The sequence below is a fragment of the Littorina saxatilis genome, linkage group LG12 (assembly GCF_037325665.1).
Source record: "Littorina saxatilis isolate snail1 linkage group LG12, US_GU_Lsax_2.0, whole genome shotgun sequence".
NCBI lineage: Eukaryota > Metazoa > Mollusca > Gastropoda > Littorinimorpha > Littorinidae > Littorina > Littorina saxatilis.
In genome coordinates, this window is record NC_090256.1 from 20,211,962 (window position 1) to 20,232,110 (window position 20,149).

General features: G+C 42.6%; 1 protein-coding gene and 1 long non-coding RNA gene across 3 annotated transcripts in view; one reads left to right on the forward strand and one right to left on the reverse strand.

Moving 5' to 3' along the window:
* Positions 1-17,663, forward strand: part of LOC138981459 (heparan-alpha-glucosaminide N-acetyltransferase-like) — a 50,744-nt gene extending 33,081 nt beyond the window's left edge. For both annotated transcript variants that reach the window (XM_070354377.1, XM_070354378.1), the window contains exons 7-17: positions 6,748-6,857; positions 7,229-7,336; positions 7,763-7,911; positions 8,409-8,521; positions 8,793-8,914; positions 9,762-9,888; positions 11,225-11,311; positions 12,341-12,415; positions 15,345-15,415; positions 15,821-15,933; positions 16,972-17,663. In XM_070354377.1, the coding sequence (XP_070210478.1) occupies positions 6,748-6,857; positions 7,229-7,336; positions 7,763-7,911; positions 8,409-8,521; positions 8,793-8,914; positions 9,762-9,888; positions 11,225-11,311; positions 12,341-12,415; positions 15,345-15,415; positions 15,821-15,933; positions 16,972-17,147 (1,251 nt within the window). In that variant the 3' untranslated portion in view covers positions 17,148-17,663. The remainder of the gene's footprint in view (positions 1-6,747; positions 6,858-7,228; positions 7,337-7,762; positions 7,912-8,408; positions 8,522-8,792; positions 8,915-9,761; positions 9,889-11,224; positions 11,312-12,340; positions 12,416-15,344; positions 15,416-15,820; positions 15,934-16,971) is intronic.
* On the reverse strand, positions 589-6,051 carry LOC138981462 (uncharacterized). Its single transcript, XR_011460640.1, has 4 exons — positions 5,969-6,051; positions 5,294-5,425; positions 4,491-4,574; positions 589-1,778 (listed from the first exon to the last, which is right to left on the reverse strand). It is a non-coding gene; the product is annotated as an uncharacterized lncRNA (long non-coding RNA).
* Positions 17,664-20,149: the final 2,486 nt, after the last annotated feature.

The following is a 20,149-nucleotide window of genomic DNA, read 5'->3' on the forward strand; positions in this document are numbered from 1 at the left end:
TCTCGAACAGCACATTTATAAGTTTATTTTGTTGCGCTCCTTTGTAATGACATACATTCAACGGCTTTGTCGGCATGCGTATCTGGAGCAATTTTTTTATTAGTGCTTTTGTGAACAAGAAACAATTGACAAGTGGCTCTATCCCATCTCCCCCCTTTCCCCGTCGCGATATAACCTTCGTGGTTGAAAACGACGTTAAACACCAAATAAAGAACATAAACACTGTTAAGACCAAAATCAAAAAACAACAATTGCAGGTTATTGGATTTTTATCAATAATTAAACGGTCTACACTCTAAACAAAAGTGTTCCACTCCTGAACACCCTTTCTGTAACCACTTCTGAACACCCTTTTAGTAGAACACTTTTGGAACACTTTTGGAACACAAAAAGTGTTCTATACACAAAAAAGTGTTCCAAAAGTGTTCCAAAAGTGTTCCAAAAGTGTTCACATCTGAACACTTTTAAGTGTTCACCCTGCTGTAACCACTTTTGAACACATAAAAGTGTTCAGGTCAACACTTTTAGAACACTTTTGGAACACTTTTGGAACACTTTTGGAACACTTTTAGAACACTTTTAGAACACTTTTGGAACACTTTTAGAACACTTTTGGAACACTTTTGGAACACTTTTAGAACACTTTTGGAACACTTTTAGAACACTTTTGGAACACTTTCATCCTGCACTGTCATACAATTCAGAAAGACATTAAAATCAAATTTTGTGAGCAAAGAAGCATTTTTAATTGACAAAAAGAAATGTCTGCAGCAGTCGCAGAACAAACGGGTCTGGGGTAGGAATTGTTGAACACATAATATACCGAGCAACAAAATTCGTCATTGTTTGATTGACAAAATCTTCATCAATTATAGAGTTAGAATTATTAAACTACAAAAGTTTAATGAAGGCATGTTTGACCTTGCTTTTGTGTGATTATTTTGATGCTGTGACTGTTTTAACACACGGGACAAGCAGGTTTATCGTAAAACACATAATGCGCGCTCGCAGCACGTGCAAGTGGAGCAGGAGAAATCTGATGTGTGAGATGTGTTCACTAATGCATTAGCAACCAAAAGAGACCATGGCACGCTTGCTGCCAGTCTCACTTTTGAAACAGCCAGGATGCCAAGATTGACACCACCAAAATGCCAGGTCGATTTAAAGCTGGGGGTGATCCAGAAGCGCTGGCATGGGCTTTAAACGTGCATGTGTCAACAGTTTATCACCTTCTGCAATGTTCTGGTGACATTGGAAGCACTGCAGTTATGCAACGCGGTAGATTTTTTCGCATTACCCCAATAAGACAAGATCGCAATTTCCTTCCACAACGTCTTCGACATCGATTCAATTCAGCCGCTGACAATACCAGGATCATCACTGGAAGCAACCAGTGTCCGATCAGTGGCCAGAGAACGCGATGAAGGCTGACTGAGCGAGACCTCCAAAACTTCGTTTTGTCCCGTGTGTTGAAACAATCGCAGCATCGAAATACTCACGCAACAGCTGTGTCAAACATGCCTTCATCAAAATGTTGTGGTTTGATAATTCTAACTCCATAATTGTTCGAGATTTTGTCAATCAAACATTGCAGAATTTTTTCGCGTTTCTTTTGTTGCTCGGTATATGTTGCTATTAAATAATATGAACGGAGCTCTGGTAAACCCCATCTTGAAAGTTCACACACGAAAGTCCGATAACAAAAACACCCTTCAGAGTTGGGAGGATTCCAGGCCCTTGGTCTTTGGTTTAGTTTTCAACTCGCTGTCCGGAACATCCTGTTCGAAATAAAAGTGAGTTTTAGAACATGATGCATTTCCAACTCTTAACAGGTTTGTGTTAAACGTTTGTACTTAATTGATAACACTGAAGTGTCAATCTTAACTAATAGTGGACTTCTTCTTGCTGTCAGCAGATCTCCAACAATCGCAGTTACAGGTAAACTTTTTTTATTCCAGAACGGGCATAGGTCACATAACAGAGAACAAATACGTCACGTCCAATTCGCTCTCACCTTCCCAACACACAATGACACTCGCATGCACGCACATGCACACACGACTGAATGCAAAAAGTAATCTCTCTTGAAGCAGGAGTCTGTCCCTAAGAACAACAAGTCGCAAAAGGCGAAAATACAACATTTAGTCAAGTAGCTGTCGAACTCACAGAATGAAACTGAACGCAATGCCATTTTTCAGCAAGACCGTATACTCGTAGCATCGTCAGTCCACCGCTCATGGCAAAGGCAGTGAAATTGACAAGAAGAGCGGGGTAGTAGTTGCGCTAAGAAGGATAGCACGCTTTTCTGTACCTCTCTTTGTTTTAACTTTCTGAGCGTGTTTTTAATCCAAACATATCATATCTATATGTTTTTGGAATCAGGAACCGACAGGGAATAAGATGAAAGTGTTTTTAAATTGATTTCGACAATTTAATTTTGATAATAAATTTTATATATTTAATTTTCAGAGCTTGTTTTTAATCCAAATATAACATATTTATATGTTTTTGGAATCAGAAAATGATGGAAAATAAGATGAACGTAAATTTGGATCGTTTTATAAATTTTTATTTTTCTTTACAATTTTCAGATTTTTAATGACCAAAGTCATTAATTAATTTTTAAGCCACCAAGCTGAAATGCAATACCGAAGTCCGGGCTTTGTCGAAGATTACTTGACCAAAATTTCAATCAATTTGGTTGAAAAATGAGGGCGTGACAGTGCCGCCTCAACTTTCACGAAAAGCCGGATATGACGTCATCAAAGACATTTATCAAAAAAATGAAAAAAACGTTCGGGGATTTCATACCCAGGAACTCTCATGTCAAATTTCATAAAGATCGGTCCAGTAGTTTAGTCTGAATCGCTCTACACACACACACACACACACACACACACACACACACACGCACAGACACACACACATACACCACGACCCTCGTCTCGATTCCCCCCTCGATGTTAAAACATTTAGTCATAACTTGACTAAATGTAAAAAGTAGAATTAAAATAGGTCTTTCGCAAGGATTTCATTAGCGCGTGGCCACTCTGGAAAATGGCACTCTACAAATTGTTTATATAAGGTAAGCAGTAAACCGTACTGCCAATGTGGCGAGGCCTTGAGCACGCCCGTTTTCCTTAACTCGTTCTTAAACCTATGTGAACCCAGGGAAAACACCTTGTCAACAATCACTGGAAGCCAAAGATCACTGTCGCAATTAATCGTGAACTCCGATGAGTTTTAGTTCAAAGAAAAGGGTGTCATATTGAATGCACCGACCCTCTAGTAATCCGTTTGTAAAGAAACTACCTAAGTTTTGTTGGTTTGATCTAAATAATGAATTATAAGGAAATCATTTATTTTGTAATGTATTCTATATTATAGAATGCATTCTATAACGTTCCGAACTCTATGATAAAATGCATTCTATTTCTATTTACACAAAATACCAAAATGCTTTTTATGATAGAATGCGTTCTTTAACGTCCTGAAATGCATTATAATTTATATGCATAATGTCCCGAAACTACAACAGGCCAGCCCCGCAAAGAAAAGCAGAACTACACACACACACACACATACACACACAGCCACACACACGCACAGAGAGAGAGAGAGAGAGAGAGAGAGAGAGAGAGAGAGACAGAGACAGAGAGAGAGAGACAGAGAGAGACAGAGAGACAGAGACAGAGAGAAAGAGAGAGCTGTGTGTGAGAGTGTTTGTAGATCTGCTTTCGAAGCAGGGACCATACCGAGCTGGCCTGTAGAAGTTTTGTGGCGCTTTATGGAATGCATTCTATCATAAGAATGCATTGTTGGACGTTATAGAATGCATTCTATAATAGAATACATTTCTGGGCAAATGACAAGTATGATTGAATGCATTCTATATTATACAATGTTTTCTATTTTATAGAATGCATTCTATAAATATAGAATGTGTTCTATGATATGGAATGCATTCTTTAATATAAAATGCATTCTAATTTCTATCATAATTTTCTAAAATATTTAGATCAAACTAACCAAAACTTACAAACGGATCACTTTTAACTCACGTGATCTCAAGCTAAACCTACGTGAACCGAAGGAAAACACCTTGTCAGCGACCATTGGAGGCCAGCGATCACTGTCAAAACCAATCATAAACTCCGATGAGAATATTTTCAAAAGAAAAGGGTGTCATATTGAATGCACCCTGCATACACTGTTAGCGGCAATGGCAGATCCAAGCGGATCAGCAGCGTGTTGTCTGTTGGCCATGCTTTGACTAAAGCTGGCCTCAGTGTTTACGGCACTACTCTACCATAACGAATGGAAATTCTGAGTAGACTTAGTTCAGGAAAACATTTTATCATTGCAGGCCTCAGCACTCACTGAACTTAAAAATATGTATATTTTTTCCACCTTTTAAGGAGAAGACTGCAAAATAAGGCAGCATTCTCAAAATGTAACTGCGCTGTATCCCACAGAAAGCTTAAACTTACATGAAGTGCATCCACAAGGTTTCGTCGCATTACTGTTAGCTCCATCTCCAGAAAGTGAACTGCCTCAGCCAAGCAGTATGGTTCCTGCACACACAAGATGCATGTTAAGAAATCAAACACTATTTTACTGAAGTTCCACATCGTAGCAACACTGACAAGTGTTCTGATTCTCATACTTTTGTTTATTGTGAAACTGTGTATCAACATTTAGATTTCTGTCAAATGTGGAAGGAGAGGGGGCTGGCTGTGAGTGTGTGTGTGTGTGTGTGTGTGTGTGTGTGTGTGTGTGTGTGTGTGTGTGTGTGTGTGTGTGTGTGTGTGTCCACATATGAGTTTGGCGACTGTCTGGTGTGTTTTGCACGGAGATATTAATTTTGAAACAGAGTATTTCAGCAAATAGTATAATCAATGATTCCGCAACCGCCGGCACAATTGGCCTAGTGGTAAGGCGTCCGCCCGGTGATCGGGAGGTCGTGGCTTCGAACCCCGGCCGGGTCATACCTAAAACTTTAAAATTGGCAATCTAGTGGCTGCTCCGCCTGGCGTCTGGCATTATGGGGTTAGTGCTAGGACTGGTTGGTCCGGTGTCAGAATAATGTGACTAGGTGAGACATGAAGCCTGTGCTGCGACTTCTGTCTTGTGTGTGGCGCACGTTAAATGTCAAAGCAGCACCGCCCTGATATGGCCCTTCGTAGTCGGCTGGGCGTTAAGCAAACAAACAAACAAAACTTATCAGATCAATTTGAAAGTCAATATTTCTCTGCAAAACTACACAATATATGCAAATGCAGGACATGCGTACCTTGGTAAACACGTCTGGGTTGCCGTCAGTGCCTCCTGTTCATCCTCAGTGCAATTCAGAAGTAATGTGCGCAGGTTACGCCCACATCGATTCGCCACATGGGCACATCAGCTCAAACGGCTTCCCAGTTCCCTGAAAGTGTGATAGATCTGTGAAATCAAATACAACCAAGCATGCATAGAATTATTCTAAATTGCGCACACAATCAACCTGGCCACTATTATGATGAATGTTGTTCATTAATGTATGCTGTTTTTAGCCTACCGCTTCACTTTATCTAGCGTGCAGATCGTACATCTATGATCTCTAACCAAAGGAAGAAGAAGAATCCGAAAATCTGCCAATGTATTGCTGTGACCACAGGCGGAAGGTATCGTTCACTGGACCACCATTATCATTATAAGGAACCCCTGGACATACACGTATAACAATAACAAAAAACCAAGCACATCAACCAGAATAAAACATAAAATCAACATCAAATTGAAATAGAGTTTATTTACCAACGCAGAACTAATGTAAAAGGTCCACTGATCAGCTGAAACCGTTGCGACAGCAAAATTAGAGAAATTGTCTTAAAACGTCCACAGATACAAGTAACGGGAACATGTTACAACAAAAATACGAGTGACTAAGCTTAGATGAATTAATACAAAATCTCAGCAAGCAACTTACAGATAACAATCGGAAATCCTGAGCCAAATCAACGCAGCGACAACGCAGACAGGTCCACAGATCTAAAATTGTCAACGTTCTTTTTTGGTCCAGATGAAGCATGATGGGACAATTAGTAACATTATTAAAGTGTAAAAATAAAAATGCTAATACTTACCGCTTATTAGATGTCTCAGATGAAATAAATGTTTGATGAAAAAATATAAGCACAACACGATTAAAAACAAAAACAAAAAACGTCCCGCAGCGGTCTGGGGGGTATACAAATTATATACTCTAAGCGACGCTAGATCCCGACGAGTCTCCGTAGCTCAATCGGTAGAGCGCTGACATGGCAAGGCGAAGGTCTCGGGTTCGAATCTGCTCCTGGCCCAAATATTTTTAATGTATTGTTTTATTCGGAGCATGACTAAAAGACGAAGTGGAACACTTGTGGAACACTTGTTGAACACGTGTGTTCACCTGGTGTTCCACTGTGCTAAAAAGTGTTTACCATGTGTTCCAAAAGTGTTCAGGTAGCAGAAGATGCTTCAGGATAACACATTGAGAACACTTTCTGTGTTCCAAAAGTGTAAAAATGTGTTCACCCTAACACTTTAAGTGTTCACCCTAAACACTTTCAATGTTCTCAAAGTGTTATAAAATTTAGAGTGTAATAACCAACATTTCTTGTTTTTTTTCTGAATTTTGGAACGTGAGCTGTCTATCTGTTTTTGGAGCTTTGTTTAAATCCAAGCATGTACAGTATGCATGATGTATGTGTGTTACACGTGCCGCAGAACCTGGACAAGGACAGCTCAGTGGATCTGGAGAACGGGGAGGCGGTGGGGGTGGAGGTGGAGCAGAAGCAGAAGAAACCCAGGCTGAAGTCGCTCGACACTTTCAGAGGGTCAGTCCTGTTTTTCATTCTCTGTCAGTGTGGAATTGAATTTTTTTGGAATAACTCCTTCGGGTTTGTATGTGTTGTGGAAGAGAGACCTTTTAGCGTATGTTATCGACTGTTTTCAGACTTAGCTTGGTGGTGATGATCTTCGTGTACTCTACAGTTTCTGACCAAGACTAACAGCATATTATGTTACCGACTGTTTTCAGACTTAGCTTGGTGGTGATGATCTTCGTGTACTCTACAGTTTCTGACCAAGACTAACAGCATATTATGTTACCGACTGTTTTCAGACTTAGCTTGGTGATTATGATCTTCGTGTACTCAACAGCTTCTGACCAAGACTAAAAGCATATTATGTTACGGACTGTTTTCAGACTTAGCTTGGTGGTGATGATCTTCGTCAACTACGGTGGAGGCGGATACTGGTTCTTCGAGCATCCCCCATGGAACGGGCTGACCGTGGCCGATCTTGTGTTCCCTTGGTGAGGCCCAGTCATCATTTTCTACCCATGCACAAGCATCTACATCTACCTATTCATGCACAAGCAGGCTCTGGTGCAATTTACCATAGAGCACAGTGCACAATGTACACACACACACACACTAAAGGGTTACAGGATCTTATGGACGGATATTCTCGAGTAGCCAAAAACAACACAAATACACACACGTGCACACACGCGCAGACACATACACACACACGCAAGCACGCACACACAGACACATGCACACACACACACACACACACACACTTGCACGCGTTTGCTCTCTCTCTCCCTCACTCTCTCTCCGTCTCTCTCTCTTCCTTCCCCCCTCTCTTTCTCTCTCTCCTCCCTCTCCTCTCCCCTCTCTCCCCCCTCCCCCCACGTTGACCCACACTGTGACCTTCACCTGCCCTTGTCCTTCAGGTTCGTGTTCATCATGGGCACGTCCATGACGTTCTCCTTCAAGAGCATGTACAAGCGCGAGATGACGGCGCGAGCCATCGTCACCAAGGTCATCACTAGGTCCTTCAAGCTCTTCGCCCTCGGCATCGTCCTCAACTCCAGCTGGGGGCGTAAGTCTGTCTTTCCTTCTGCAAGGGGCAGGGTAGCTCAGTTGGTAGAGCACTGGACTTGTGACCCTGAGTTCACAGGTTCCAATCCAGGCCGGGACGGACACGGGTCAACGTTATGTGTAGTCTCAGAAACGGTGTCCGTGTCACACCCCGTGTCACCACATTGGCACGTACAAGACCTCGGTCACTCTGCCATTAGTGCAGATGGCTGAGCACGCATACACCTAAGCACGCATACACCTGTGTTTCTCATCTAAAGTCGGGGTAACACCCGGGAGCATGCCTTTAATGGTTTCACTTAGCTCTTACCTAGGCTACTCTTGTCTATACTTTGTTACTTGAATACATTTGTATTTATCGTCCTTTAATACTCACTTGGTTATGGTTCTGACTGAACCACTGGCTTTAACAAAAATCTATATAAAAATTATGAATATAATGATTTAATGATTTCCATGCTCTATATAGGAGAGTCTATTGGTGGTGGTTTTTTTCAGCCGTCGATCTCTCGGGACTGCGGATACCCGGGGTGCTGCAGCGGTTTGCACTGACCTACCTCTTCATCTCCCTCATACACCTGCCCTTCTACCGCAAGAATGACTCACATAAGGTAAGGGCATAAACCTCTCACCCACCAACCACCTCCACCCCTCCCTATCTCGCTGTCGGGCCTGCAAGGGTTGTGACAAACCTGTTTCTCTTGGAAACATCAAGGCAAGCTTGCCTCAATGTTTCCAAGAGAAACAACTCTTTCGATCACAACCCATACAAACCTGAGGTATTTTTGGGATTCGTCCATTGAGACAAAAGAGTAGACAGCCGAAGAATCATACCGTATAATGTTCTACCTTAGCAGTAATGATTGTTCGTTTCAACGACAGGATCGCAAATGGGCTCCCATACGTGACGTGATCCTGTACCTGCCTGAGTGGTTGGTTCACCTGGCCCTGCTCTCTCTCTTCCTCGCCCTCACTTATGCCCTGCCCGTACCTGGCTGTCCCACGTGAGTTTACCTATCTTACCTGTCTACAGGTGGGCGTGCGAGTGTGTGTGTGTGTGTATGTGTGTGTGTGTGTGTGCGTGTGTGCGTGCGTGCGTGTGTGCGTGCGTGCGTGCGTGTGTGTGCGTGCGTGCGTGCGTGTGTGTGTGCGTGCGTGTGTGTGTGTGTGTGTGTGTGTGTGTGTGTGTGTGTGTGTGTGTGTGTGTGTGTGTGTGTGTGTGTGTGTGTGTGTGTGTGTGTGTGTGAATGCAATGCCGTGCCGTTTACAATACAATAAAATCACTACAATACAATACAATAAAGGAGGAATTCAATCTCCATCTTTCTGTGAAGGCCTTTCTCAATTGAGCCCGAAGTAATTTTCTTCGAGAAGTCTTTTTATCCAAAAACTCAGTACCAAAGCTTTGTGCAGCGAGCTTTTTGAAGTAGGCGCCCAGTTACAATATAAAGCTTCAATAACAATACAGTGGAACCCCCCTTTTAAGACCCTCGATGAAAGACTTCCTCCCTTTTAAGACATTGCTTTTTCAGATTTTCTGTCCATAACCTGTGTAAATTTACCTCCAGTTTTAAGACTCTCTCCTTGTTAAGATCTAATTTTCTGTCCATAACGTCTGTAAATTTACCTCCAGTTTTAAGACTCTCTCCTTGTTAAGATCTAATTTTCTGTCCATAACCTCTGTAAATTTACCTCCAGTTTTAAGACTCTCTCCTTGTTAAGATCTAATTTTCTGTCCATAACCTCTGTAAATTTACCTCCAGTTTTAAGACTCTCTCCTTGTTAAGATCTAATTTTCTCCAATGTGTGGAGGTCTCAAAAGAGGGCTGTGTGTTGTTCTGTGCTCCACAGCGGCTACACGGGCCCAGGAGGTCTCAGTCAGTACGGGGTGCACGAGAACTGCACGGGCGGAGCAGCACGCTACATTGACGTCATGGTGCTTGGAGAAAACCATATGTTCCACTATCCCACCCCGCAAGTACGTCAACACGCCGTCATTATTGCGTCAAAGTCTCCGTAATGACCTACGATACCGATACATGCACTGCCTGACGGAGACCTTACCAGTAATATTCTAGTGCTGACATGACGTAGTCATCGAGACATACTTTGTTCTCGATATTCTGCGTCAGTTCCCCCTTGAGAAAAAAGTGACAGAATTTTTAAGTGACGTCATTATTCGCATTATGGTGTCTTCTCAAACTTTGCTTCACTTCTGACGTCAAAATTGTTAGTTTAGAAGAGAGGGCCAGTGTTCTTTAGTCGGAGTCGTTTCTCATTAACTTCAAGGTGTTCACGTCAGCACTGATAGGAAATTGTTTATGAGGGAGGATTGCAGTCATGCTTTGCTTCTCAATGGCTAATATTTATCACCAAGACATCATTCTGACATATCATGCAGAGTTCGGTGGGTTATAGAAACACGAAAATACCCAGCATGCTTCCTCCGAAAGCCTAAATGGCGGGGCAAAAACGATCATACACGTACAAATCCACTCGTGCAAAAACACGAGTGTACGTGGGAGTTTCAGCCCACGAACGCAGAAGAAGAAGAAGAAGTACATATTTTTTGTCCTGAAATTGAAGGATTTTTGAAGGACTCTCAATACTTCTTGAAGAGCACCCTCTTACCTTTAAAGCGGGCAATGTTACACTTGACTTCCACATCACGATTAAGTTGGAGGGGCATCAAAAGGCCAGCCTCTTTCCTCTCCCCGCGCGCAGATTTCAATCAAAGAAGTGACTGTAGCTTACTGTTCAACTTTTTCCTTGCAGTTTTAAAACAACGAAACCTAGAAATTGTCCACTGCGGGTGGTTGCTCTGCAATCAGTTAGCAACATTTTGGGTTTTTAAGGACTTTGAAGGCCCTTGGCAAATTTTCAAGGACTTTCAATGACTTGAAATTGACCCCTCCAAATCCAAACACTATCACCTGAAGAACGTGTACAAACCATGCATATGTGTGAGGGAGAAAACGACGTTTTACAGATATCAGTTTGTAGATATTGTCCTAACCTCTCGCCGGTAATGAAAAACCACGAATGCTTGCTATGTTTCCTGATTATGTATAATTTCCCCCAAATTCGGTAAAGTTACTCTTTTGGAATAATGATGTTCCTAATGTAGGCCACAGGGCGCTCTACAGCTTAGCTTTGGCTTCCGAGTATTCTTTCTGCTGAAACTGAAACTTCTCTTTATGTTTGTTTAATGTATAAATGAGATTTGCCAACCAAAATTAGCACAAGAATGTAAAGAGACAGCTTTGTGTTTCTTAATTTGAATTTGGAACTAACTTTTCCTTTTGTTTGCACAGGTAATCTATCACACGAAAGTGTCCTATGACCCGGAGGGCATCCTTGGTACTTTGACCTCTATCTTCCTCTGCTTCCTTGGTATTCAGGTAGGATGATAACAAGAAAAGATATCAAAAGTCACGTTACGCATGGATTAATTAGTGGGGAAATAGTGGCGTGTGTGTGTGCGTGAGTGCGTGTGCGTGAGTGCGTGTGTGTGTGTGTGTATTTTGCAGTTGTCTTCGTTTCTATTACTCTCGTTGTCTTCCGTCCAACAATCTCTCGCTGCCTGTCTGGGTTTTTCTTCTCTGTGTGTGTCATTCTTTCTTTCTTTCGCATTGATTTTAAGGCAGCCAGATACTGCCGTCACTGATTTCAAACTAAAATAGGCACAACGGCGGTAAGATTGCATTCAAGAGTAATTTTGATATTTTGAAATCACAGACTTCACGAATGAAAACCAAATAAGTACACATAACAACAGAAAGACTAAGAATGAGAGTCAGTTTTTTTCGGAAGGTCCTATATTTTTCACTTCGACTCATGTACAATATCTGATACACAAAGGGAAGTAAATGCATACGACCTGTGTAATAGAGTATAGTGAGAGTTATTCAGAACCAGTAGACCTGTGTAATAGAGTAGGCCTATAGTGAGAGTTATTCAGAACCAGTAGACCTGTGTAATAGAGTATAGTGAGAGTTATTCAGAACCAGTAGACCTGTGTAATAGATAGTGAGAGTTATTCAGAACCAGTCTCCTTGGCTGTGATGCACGAGAAAGTTACCACCCAAACGGGAGCCACCCGCAGTGTTGGATTGGCTGAAACTGATATGTGTTGTGATTTCAACGAATCAGAGCCCGCGGTTTGTTCTCCCCCGTTTGGGTGGCACCCACTTTCGGTTCGTGCATCTCAGCCCTGGCACCTGAAAGAATAGCAAACATTGAAATAAACAAGCAACTGTCATCCTCAACTTTTTTTTTAAAATCTTGTTTTTCATATGAATGCATAAGATTATAAATAAAAATAAACTTCAAATCTCTTGTTTGGTGTAAAAGCATAAGATATGGTCGAGGTGGCAGTTTCTCTTATTAGGTGAAAAAGGGTGAAGACTTAGGCTACTGTTGCGTTGCAGAGCGGCAACATTCTGAGTTTCTACCAAGAGCACAAGGGGCGCATCATCCGCTGGCTTGTATGGGGGCTGATCACGGTGAGTGCTTTGATTGCTTTGTCCGTCTGTCATGGGCATCTCTGGGCTGGCTGGCTGGCTGGCTGGCTGGCTGTCTCTCTCTCTCTCTCTCTCTCTCTCTCTCTCTCTCTCTCTCTCTCTCTCTCTCTCTCTCTCTCTCTCTCTCAATTCTTCCCATCGTAAACGTTGCTCGACTTCACAGTGTTGAAACATCAGATCAAACGTATTGGAGAAGAGAAAAAGTTGATGCCAGTAGGGGTGGCATAAATTCTCGTAGTCGTAGCAAAGATAGTATTACTTTCCTGAAAACATGTATGATTAACTACACGGGGCCAAGACACCGCCATGTACACATGAATGTCTTTTGGCGTCGGTGGTGGCATAGTGGTTATAGTACTTGCCTCTCATGCTAGCAGTCGGAGATCGGCCCCCACTCGGGGCAAAAACGAAAACATTTTCGCTACGCTTTCCAGTCCACCCAGATGGAAATGGGTTCCTGAACATATTCAGGGACGGGGAAGGAAAATGCAGCGAGGGAGAGGAGATGGGCACCGTCTTCATAAAGCTGGCCCTATGGGAAGGCAAAGGCAGCGAGGGAGAGGAGATGGGCACCGTCTTCATAAAGCTGGCCCTATGGGAAGGCAAAGGCAGCGAGGGAGAGGAGATTGGCACCGTCTTCATACAGCTGGCCCTATGGGAAGGCAAAGGCAGCGAGGGAGAGGAGATTGGCACCGTCTTCATAAAGCTGGCCCTATGGGAAGGGAAGGCAGCGAGGGAGAGGAGATTGGCACCGTCTTCATACAGCTGGCCCTATGGGAAGGCAAAGGCAGCAAGGTAGGGGAGACGGGCACCGCCCTCATAAAGCTGGCCCTATGGGAAGGCAAAGGCAGCAAGGTAGGGGAGACGGGCACCGCCCTCATAAAGCTGGCCCTATGGGAAGGCAAAGGCAGCGAGGGAGAGGAGATTGGCACCGTCTTCATAAAGCTGGCCCTAGACAAGTTGAGATATCTAACATCTCGGTCCCCTACGTTCAAATATGGTTATCGGAATACCTTTACCTTTACTTTAGTCGGCAGTCGTCAGAACGTTGGTCTAGTGGTAAGGCGTCCGCCCCGTGATCGGGAGGTCGTGGGTTCGAACCCCGGCCGGGTCATACCTAAGACTTTAAAATTGGCAATCTAGTGGCTGCTCCGCCTGGCGTCTGGCATTATGGGGTTAGTGCTAGGACTGGTTGGTCCGGTGTCAGAATAATGTGACTGGGTGAGACATGAAGCCTGTGCTGCGACTTCTGTCTTGTGTGTGGCGCACGTTATATGTCAAAGCAGCACCGCCCTGATATGGCCCTTCGTGGTCGGCTGGGCGTTAAGCAAACAAACAAATAAAAAGTCGTCAGAACGCCGAAACATCTTTAACCTCGTCTTTCAAATCAGAATAGGAACAAGAGACTACAGGCAGAGACATAGATAGATGTATGTCTCTGCTACAGGTGAGAAGAACAAGATAGGCCTAACAATGAAAATTTACTAACTGTTGTTTAAACTGTTGTTCGAACCCGGTACTCTTTTTTCGTTGTTTATTGTCCATATTTCCGGTGAGTACATTTTCATTCTTATCTTGTTCTTTTTCAAATAGTCGAAAACTATATCGTCATTGTGGAGGATGCTGCCGAAGTCAGTTTTTGTCCGGTTGGGGGAAGATGACGTCAAAAACGTCTTCAACTTCAGAAAATTGCCGGGACTAGCTTAGTGTCCATCTTGGAAAATTTACCGAAGAAAGTAATCCCAGCAACACCCCTGCTATATAATATCCATAGGATAAGCTGCACAACACCCCTGCTATATAATATCCATAGGATAAGCTGCACAACACCCCTGCTATATAATATCCATAGGATAAGCTGCACAACACCCCTGCTATATAATATCCATAGGATAAGCTGCACAACACCCCTGCTATATAATATCCATAGGATAAGCTGCACAACACCCCTGCTATATAATATCCATAGGATAAGCTGCACAACACCCCTGCTATATAATATCCATAGGATAAGCTGCACAACACCCCTGCTATATAATATCCATAGGATAAGCTGCACAACACCCCTGCTATATAATATCCATAGGATAAGCTGCACAACACCCCTGCTATATAATATCCATAGGATAAGCTGCACAACACCCCTGCTATATAATATCCATAGGATAAGCTGCACAACACCCCTGCTATATAATATCCATAGGATAAGCTGCACAACACCCCTGCTATATAATATCCATAGGATAAGCTGCACAACACCCCTGCTATATAATATCCATAGGATAAGCTGCACAACACCCCTGCTATATAGTATCCATAAGATAAGCTGCACAACACCCCTGCTATATAATATCCATAGGATAAGCTGCACAACACCCCTGCTATATAATATCCATAGGATAAGCTGCACAACACCCCTGCTATATAATATCCATAGGATAAGCTGCACAACACCCCTGCTATATAATATCCATAGGATAAGCTGCACAACACCCCTGCTATATAATATCCATAAGATAAGCTGCACAACACCCCTGCTATATAATATCCATAGGATAAGCTGCACAACACCCCTGCTATATAATATCCATAGGATAAGCTGCACAACACCCCTGCTATATAATATCCATAGGATAAGCTGCACAACACCCCTGCTATATAATATCCATAGGATAAGCTGCACAACACAAAAGTCTTCTTCGAACCCGAAAGACAACCACCCACCATAACTCAAAGAGCCGAGAGAATACACAGAGTATTTCCCTTTTCGTTAAAACGGTAACTTGCGTAGTGTTTGTGTGTGTGTATATTTCCCGGAAATTGTAAAGTGCTCTGAGCAAAGTTTAACCCTGGATTTATGCGCTCTGGAAGTATAATACATTATTATTCTAATTATTATTAATGTGTGCAGGGTGCGATTGCCGCCATTCTGTGCAAGTGCAGTAAGGACGACGGATGGGTGCCACTCAACAAGAACCTCTGGTAGGCTGTGTGTGTGTGTGTGTGTGTGTGTGTGTGTGTGTGTGTGTGTGTGTGTGTGTGTGTGTGTGCAAGTGCGTGTGTGTGTGTGTGTGTGTCTGTGCCAGTGCTTGCGGGTGTGTGTGTGTATGTGAGAGTGTGTGTGTGTGTGTGTGTGTGTGAGTGCGCGCAGGCCTGTGCTTGCGGGTGTGTGTGTGTGAGTGTGTGTGTGTGTGTGTGTGTGTGTGTGTGTGTGTGTGTGTGTGTGTGTGTGTGTGTGTGTGTACCGTAGTGCGTACGGGCCTGCGCTTGCGGGGGTGTGTGTGTGTTACATCAATTCGCTGCACTTTTTGACATGTCTCATTGTGATAATTATCATCCCCACGACGTACGATGTTCTGACGTAATTGTGACGTCATGATGTTTCAGGTCTCTGTCGTTTGTTCTGACCACCGCGTGCTTCGCCTTTGTCCTGCTGACCGCTCTCTATGTGGTCATCGACATGCTGGGCTGGTGGGGCGGCCAGCCTTTCATCTTCCCAGGTAATTCACTTCAGCAGTAGTGTAGCCACTTCAGTCAAAATATGAATGCCTATAAACAAACCAAGCCAGAAACCAAGCCGTTGGGTTTAAACACTGTTTCAGTGTGTGTGTGTGTGGTTTTTTTTTATATTCAACAACTTGATTAATTCGTACAACACATAACGAGTATTTAGAATCAACAACAATTAACTATAAGCTTATAGTGTTGATCCAAAGAGATCACAAGCCGTTTCTGGTTGCAAATAACCATCCGGGTACAACTCGTAAAAACAGAGTCTTAAATTCAGATTAACATAATATGGAGGCACAGTTCTTACTAACTGACGAAGTATCTTATCTGTTCAGCTTATGTAGCCTACTAAGGAAAAAGCACATGGTGATGAAAAATAGGAGGGGGGGGGGGGTGGCGGGGGCATACTCCCTAAACGCTCAAAGATGTCAGTCGACACGTTTTGCAAGATCACCGATAACAATGTTATAAAGGGCAATGACTTTTCAGACATAACCACTAAGTTCCTTAATTATTGTAGCCGCCGGCTATTTATAGCCCGGCTACTTAGGTTTCGCTCTCCGTGGTTGTTTGTTTGTCCAGTTGAAGAATGGGGACTGTACTCTGGTACTCTGGGGTCACTTGAGCTCAAATATGGCGACTGAGTAGCTTGGAATTGTGGGCTAAGGGTTTGTGCAAAAAATTACGTTCCTAACGGTAGGCAAACGGAAGATATTAGCTTTACACGCTCAGTTTTGGCACCCGGCCAGGAAAAAACATTTCCCTGTAAAGTGGGGGCTAAAGATTTCGCATGAGGACGCGCGTTTCAACCTAACACTTGACGTCGAAGACATGATGTGCTAAGTGAGACCTAAAACCTTAATACACGAAGCATGGAAGCTTTTACAAAGCATGGGCGTGTAGCCTACATTAGTCAGATAACATGTTTTTTATTATTTTCAGCTCTATAGCAGTACGCTGGTTGAACGTGCCTTTTCTCTGTAATGCACGTGTTCGCTATAGTGAAAATGGTGTTTTTGTTTGTGCAGGTATGAACAGCATCGTGGTGTACTTCTGCCACAGCATCTTCTGGCGCGTGCTGCCAATCAACTGGGAGGTGGAGCCAGTCCACTGGAAGCTACTCCTCCAGGACGTGTGGGGAGCGTCTTTCTGGGTCATCGTGGCCTACATTCTCTACCGCAAGAAAATCTTCGTGGCTCTCTGAGCAGTTCGGTTTCCAGTGCCTGCTTTTATCTTCTTTTTTGTACGGCATTTCTGCTCTCGTTGCCTTGTCGTCGCTTCAATGTGGAACGTTTCACTGCGTATTATTTATGTAGAGGATTATATTGCATGATCGCCGAGAAGTTTATTTCTACCAGCCAACAGCAAGAGGATAGGTAGAAAATATTGGTTGATTCGTTATGGTAGAAGCTGTGCCTTCCTATATGTAGACCTTAGAACTCAGAACTTAAAACTTTATTACAAAAGGATAAAGGTTTTAGGCTTAGCCTAATCTTCCAACCTGTCCTTTGAACACACACAGAGAATAATTGTAAACGTAAGCTAAAGACTGCAAGCGCGTGCACACACACACACACACACACACACACACACACACACACACACACACACACACACACACACACACACACACACACACTCTCTTGCTCACACAAACACACACACACACATACACACACACTGCCTAAACACACACATACACACACAGACACAGACACACACACACACGTCACGTACGTGCATACTATCATGCCATTCCTAAAATAAACAGTATCTCATCAAAATATTGGACGAGTATAAACATCAAAATATTGGACTAGTAAAGTCATCAGAAGACAAGACCAAAACAAAAACACCTGTACAAGGCGATACGGTTTCTCGCTTAACACATCTCCACACGTAAGATTTTGTTATGAGTGTAAATTCACAATTTACCAGTAATTTCAATTCCCAAACTAAATGTTTTTTGTTGGGTCTTTTTAAGTCAACATCAGCACTATAACGTAGGCATAAGCTTTGCTCACTATTAGTATTCGATTAAAAAATTGAGCTTTCAGAATCCTTTGCCTGATCTCCATTTGTTGACAAACTTATTAAGTATGGTTGTTTGCGAGTGCTTTTTCGCTCATTTTAAAGTTGATTAATTAAGGGCTGAGAGTTATTGTACGACCATGCAGTTTTGTAAATCCACAAGTTTACACGTACCTTCTAAGTCATATTTATGTACATGTATGTGTTGATGATGTCCATGAGCGGAATTTTCAAAATGTATATAATACTGCGTGTTATATTGCTGTCAAAGATCGCACTTGTACATAGAATTCAATGGAATTACTGAACATCGTGACGTCACCTCATAGAGGAGGATCAAAATGTACATCATGCCATCAGTCATCAGAGCTAATAACGAGTGTTTACTGATCCATTGTTTTCATACCAAGTTTGAAAATCAACAATGTCAGCAGGAAGTCAGCATGAACTTTATTCTAGGTTAGAATATTTTTTTAATGTTATCTGTCGCTGGTGGGCAGTATTATGATACGATTGGGTGAAAAGAGATACTCTCATTGGTGGTGGGTATCACATGATATGATTGGGTGAAAAAGAGATACTCTTATTTGTGGGGAGTATCACATGATACGACTGTTTGCATAGGGCGGGGATGTAGCTCAGTCGGTAGCGCGCTGGATTTGTATCCAGTTGGCCGCTGTCAGCGTGAGTTCGTCCCCACGTTCGGCGAGAGATTTATTTCTCAGAGTCAACTTTGTGTGCAGACTCTCCTCGGTGTCCGAACACCCCCGTGTGTACACGCAAGCACAAGACCAAGTGCGCACGAAAAAGATCCTGTAATCCATGTCAGAGTTCGGTGGGTTATAGAAACACGAAAATACCCAGCATGCTTCCTCCGAAAAACGGCGTATGGCTGCCTAAATGGCGGGGTAAAAAACGGTCATACACGTAAAATTCCACTCGTGCAAAAAAACACGAGTGTAGGCTACGTGGGAGTTTCAGCCCACGAACGCAGAAGAAGAAGAAGACTGTTTGCATGAACAGAAAGTAGTGCTATCATTGGTGGGGAGTATCATATGGTATGACAGTTTGAATGAAAAGAAAATAGTGCTATCATTGGTGAGGAGTTTCATATGGTATGACAGTTTGAATGAGAGAAAAAAAATAGTGCTATCATTGGTGGGGAGTTTCATATGGTATGACAGTTTGAATGAAAAGAAAATAGTGCTATCATTGGTGGGGAGTTTCATATGGTATGACAGTTTGAATGAGAGAAAAAAAATAGTGCTATCATTGGCCGGGGAGTTTCATATGGTATGACAGTTTGAATGAAAAGAAAATAGTGCTATCATTGGTGGGGAGTTTCATATGGTATGACATTTTGAATGAAAAGAAAATAGTGCTATCATTGGTGGGGAGTTTCATATGGTATGACAGTTTGAATGGGAGAAAAAAAATAGTGCTATCATTGGTGGGGAGTTTCATATGGTATGACAGTTTGAATGAAAAGAAAATAGTGCTAACATTGGTGGGGAGTTTCATGTAGTATAACACTTTAACAGGTTAAAAAGAGACACTTTCATCGGTGGGGAGTATCACATGGTATGACTGCGTAAGTACTATTGGAGCATCAAAAATGTTTGCTTGTGTAACTGTAAATGTTGATCTCTTACGGTAGGAAGATCGTAATTCACACATCTCAGAAATCCTGTTCTTGTGGAGTGACATCGACTGTAGTAACTTCCTTCACCTTCTGCGTTTTCACAATTCATGTTCTGTCTTCTTGTATGTTGTGGGTTCCATTTGTACATTTTTGTGGACTTAAAGATATGACCAAGATTCAGACCGATGTGTTTGTTATTCTTGATTATAAAAAAAAAGAGCTCCAAGCACAGGAAACTTGGCTTGTGTACAGAGTATTTCATTAGTTTAGGCTATCTGGTTATCAAGAAAAGCCAAATGCTCATATCATACAACTCACCTTTGCCAAACGTAAAAACATTGTGACGTCGTCTAATTGCGCGAACATAATCGCTGTAGTCTCGGAAATTCTACCCCAACAAAGCGGCCCTGGGTGGCGTTGGATAAAAAATCGAATTGGTTGGCACCCACTGTATTTTAGTTAGTATGTTCCCAATTTTTCGTGAACTTCCATCCCCAACTGTAGCCTAAGTTAGGGCACAAAGATTCCTTCTT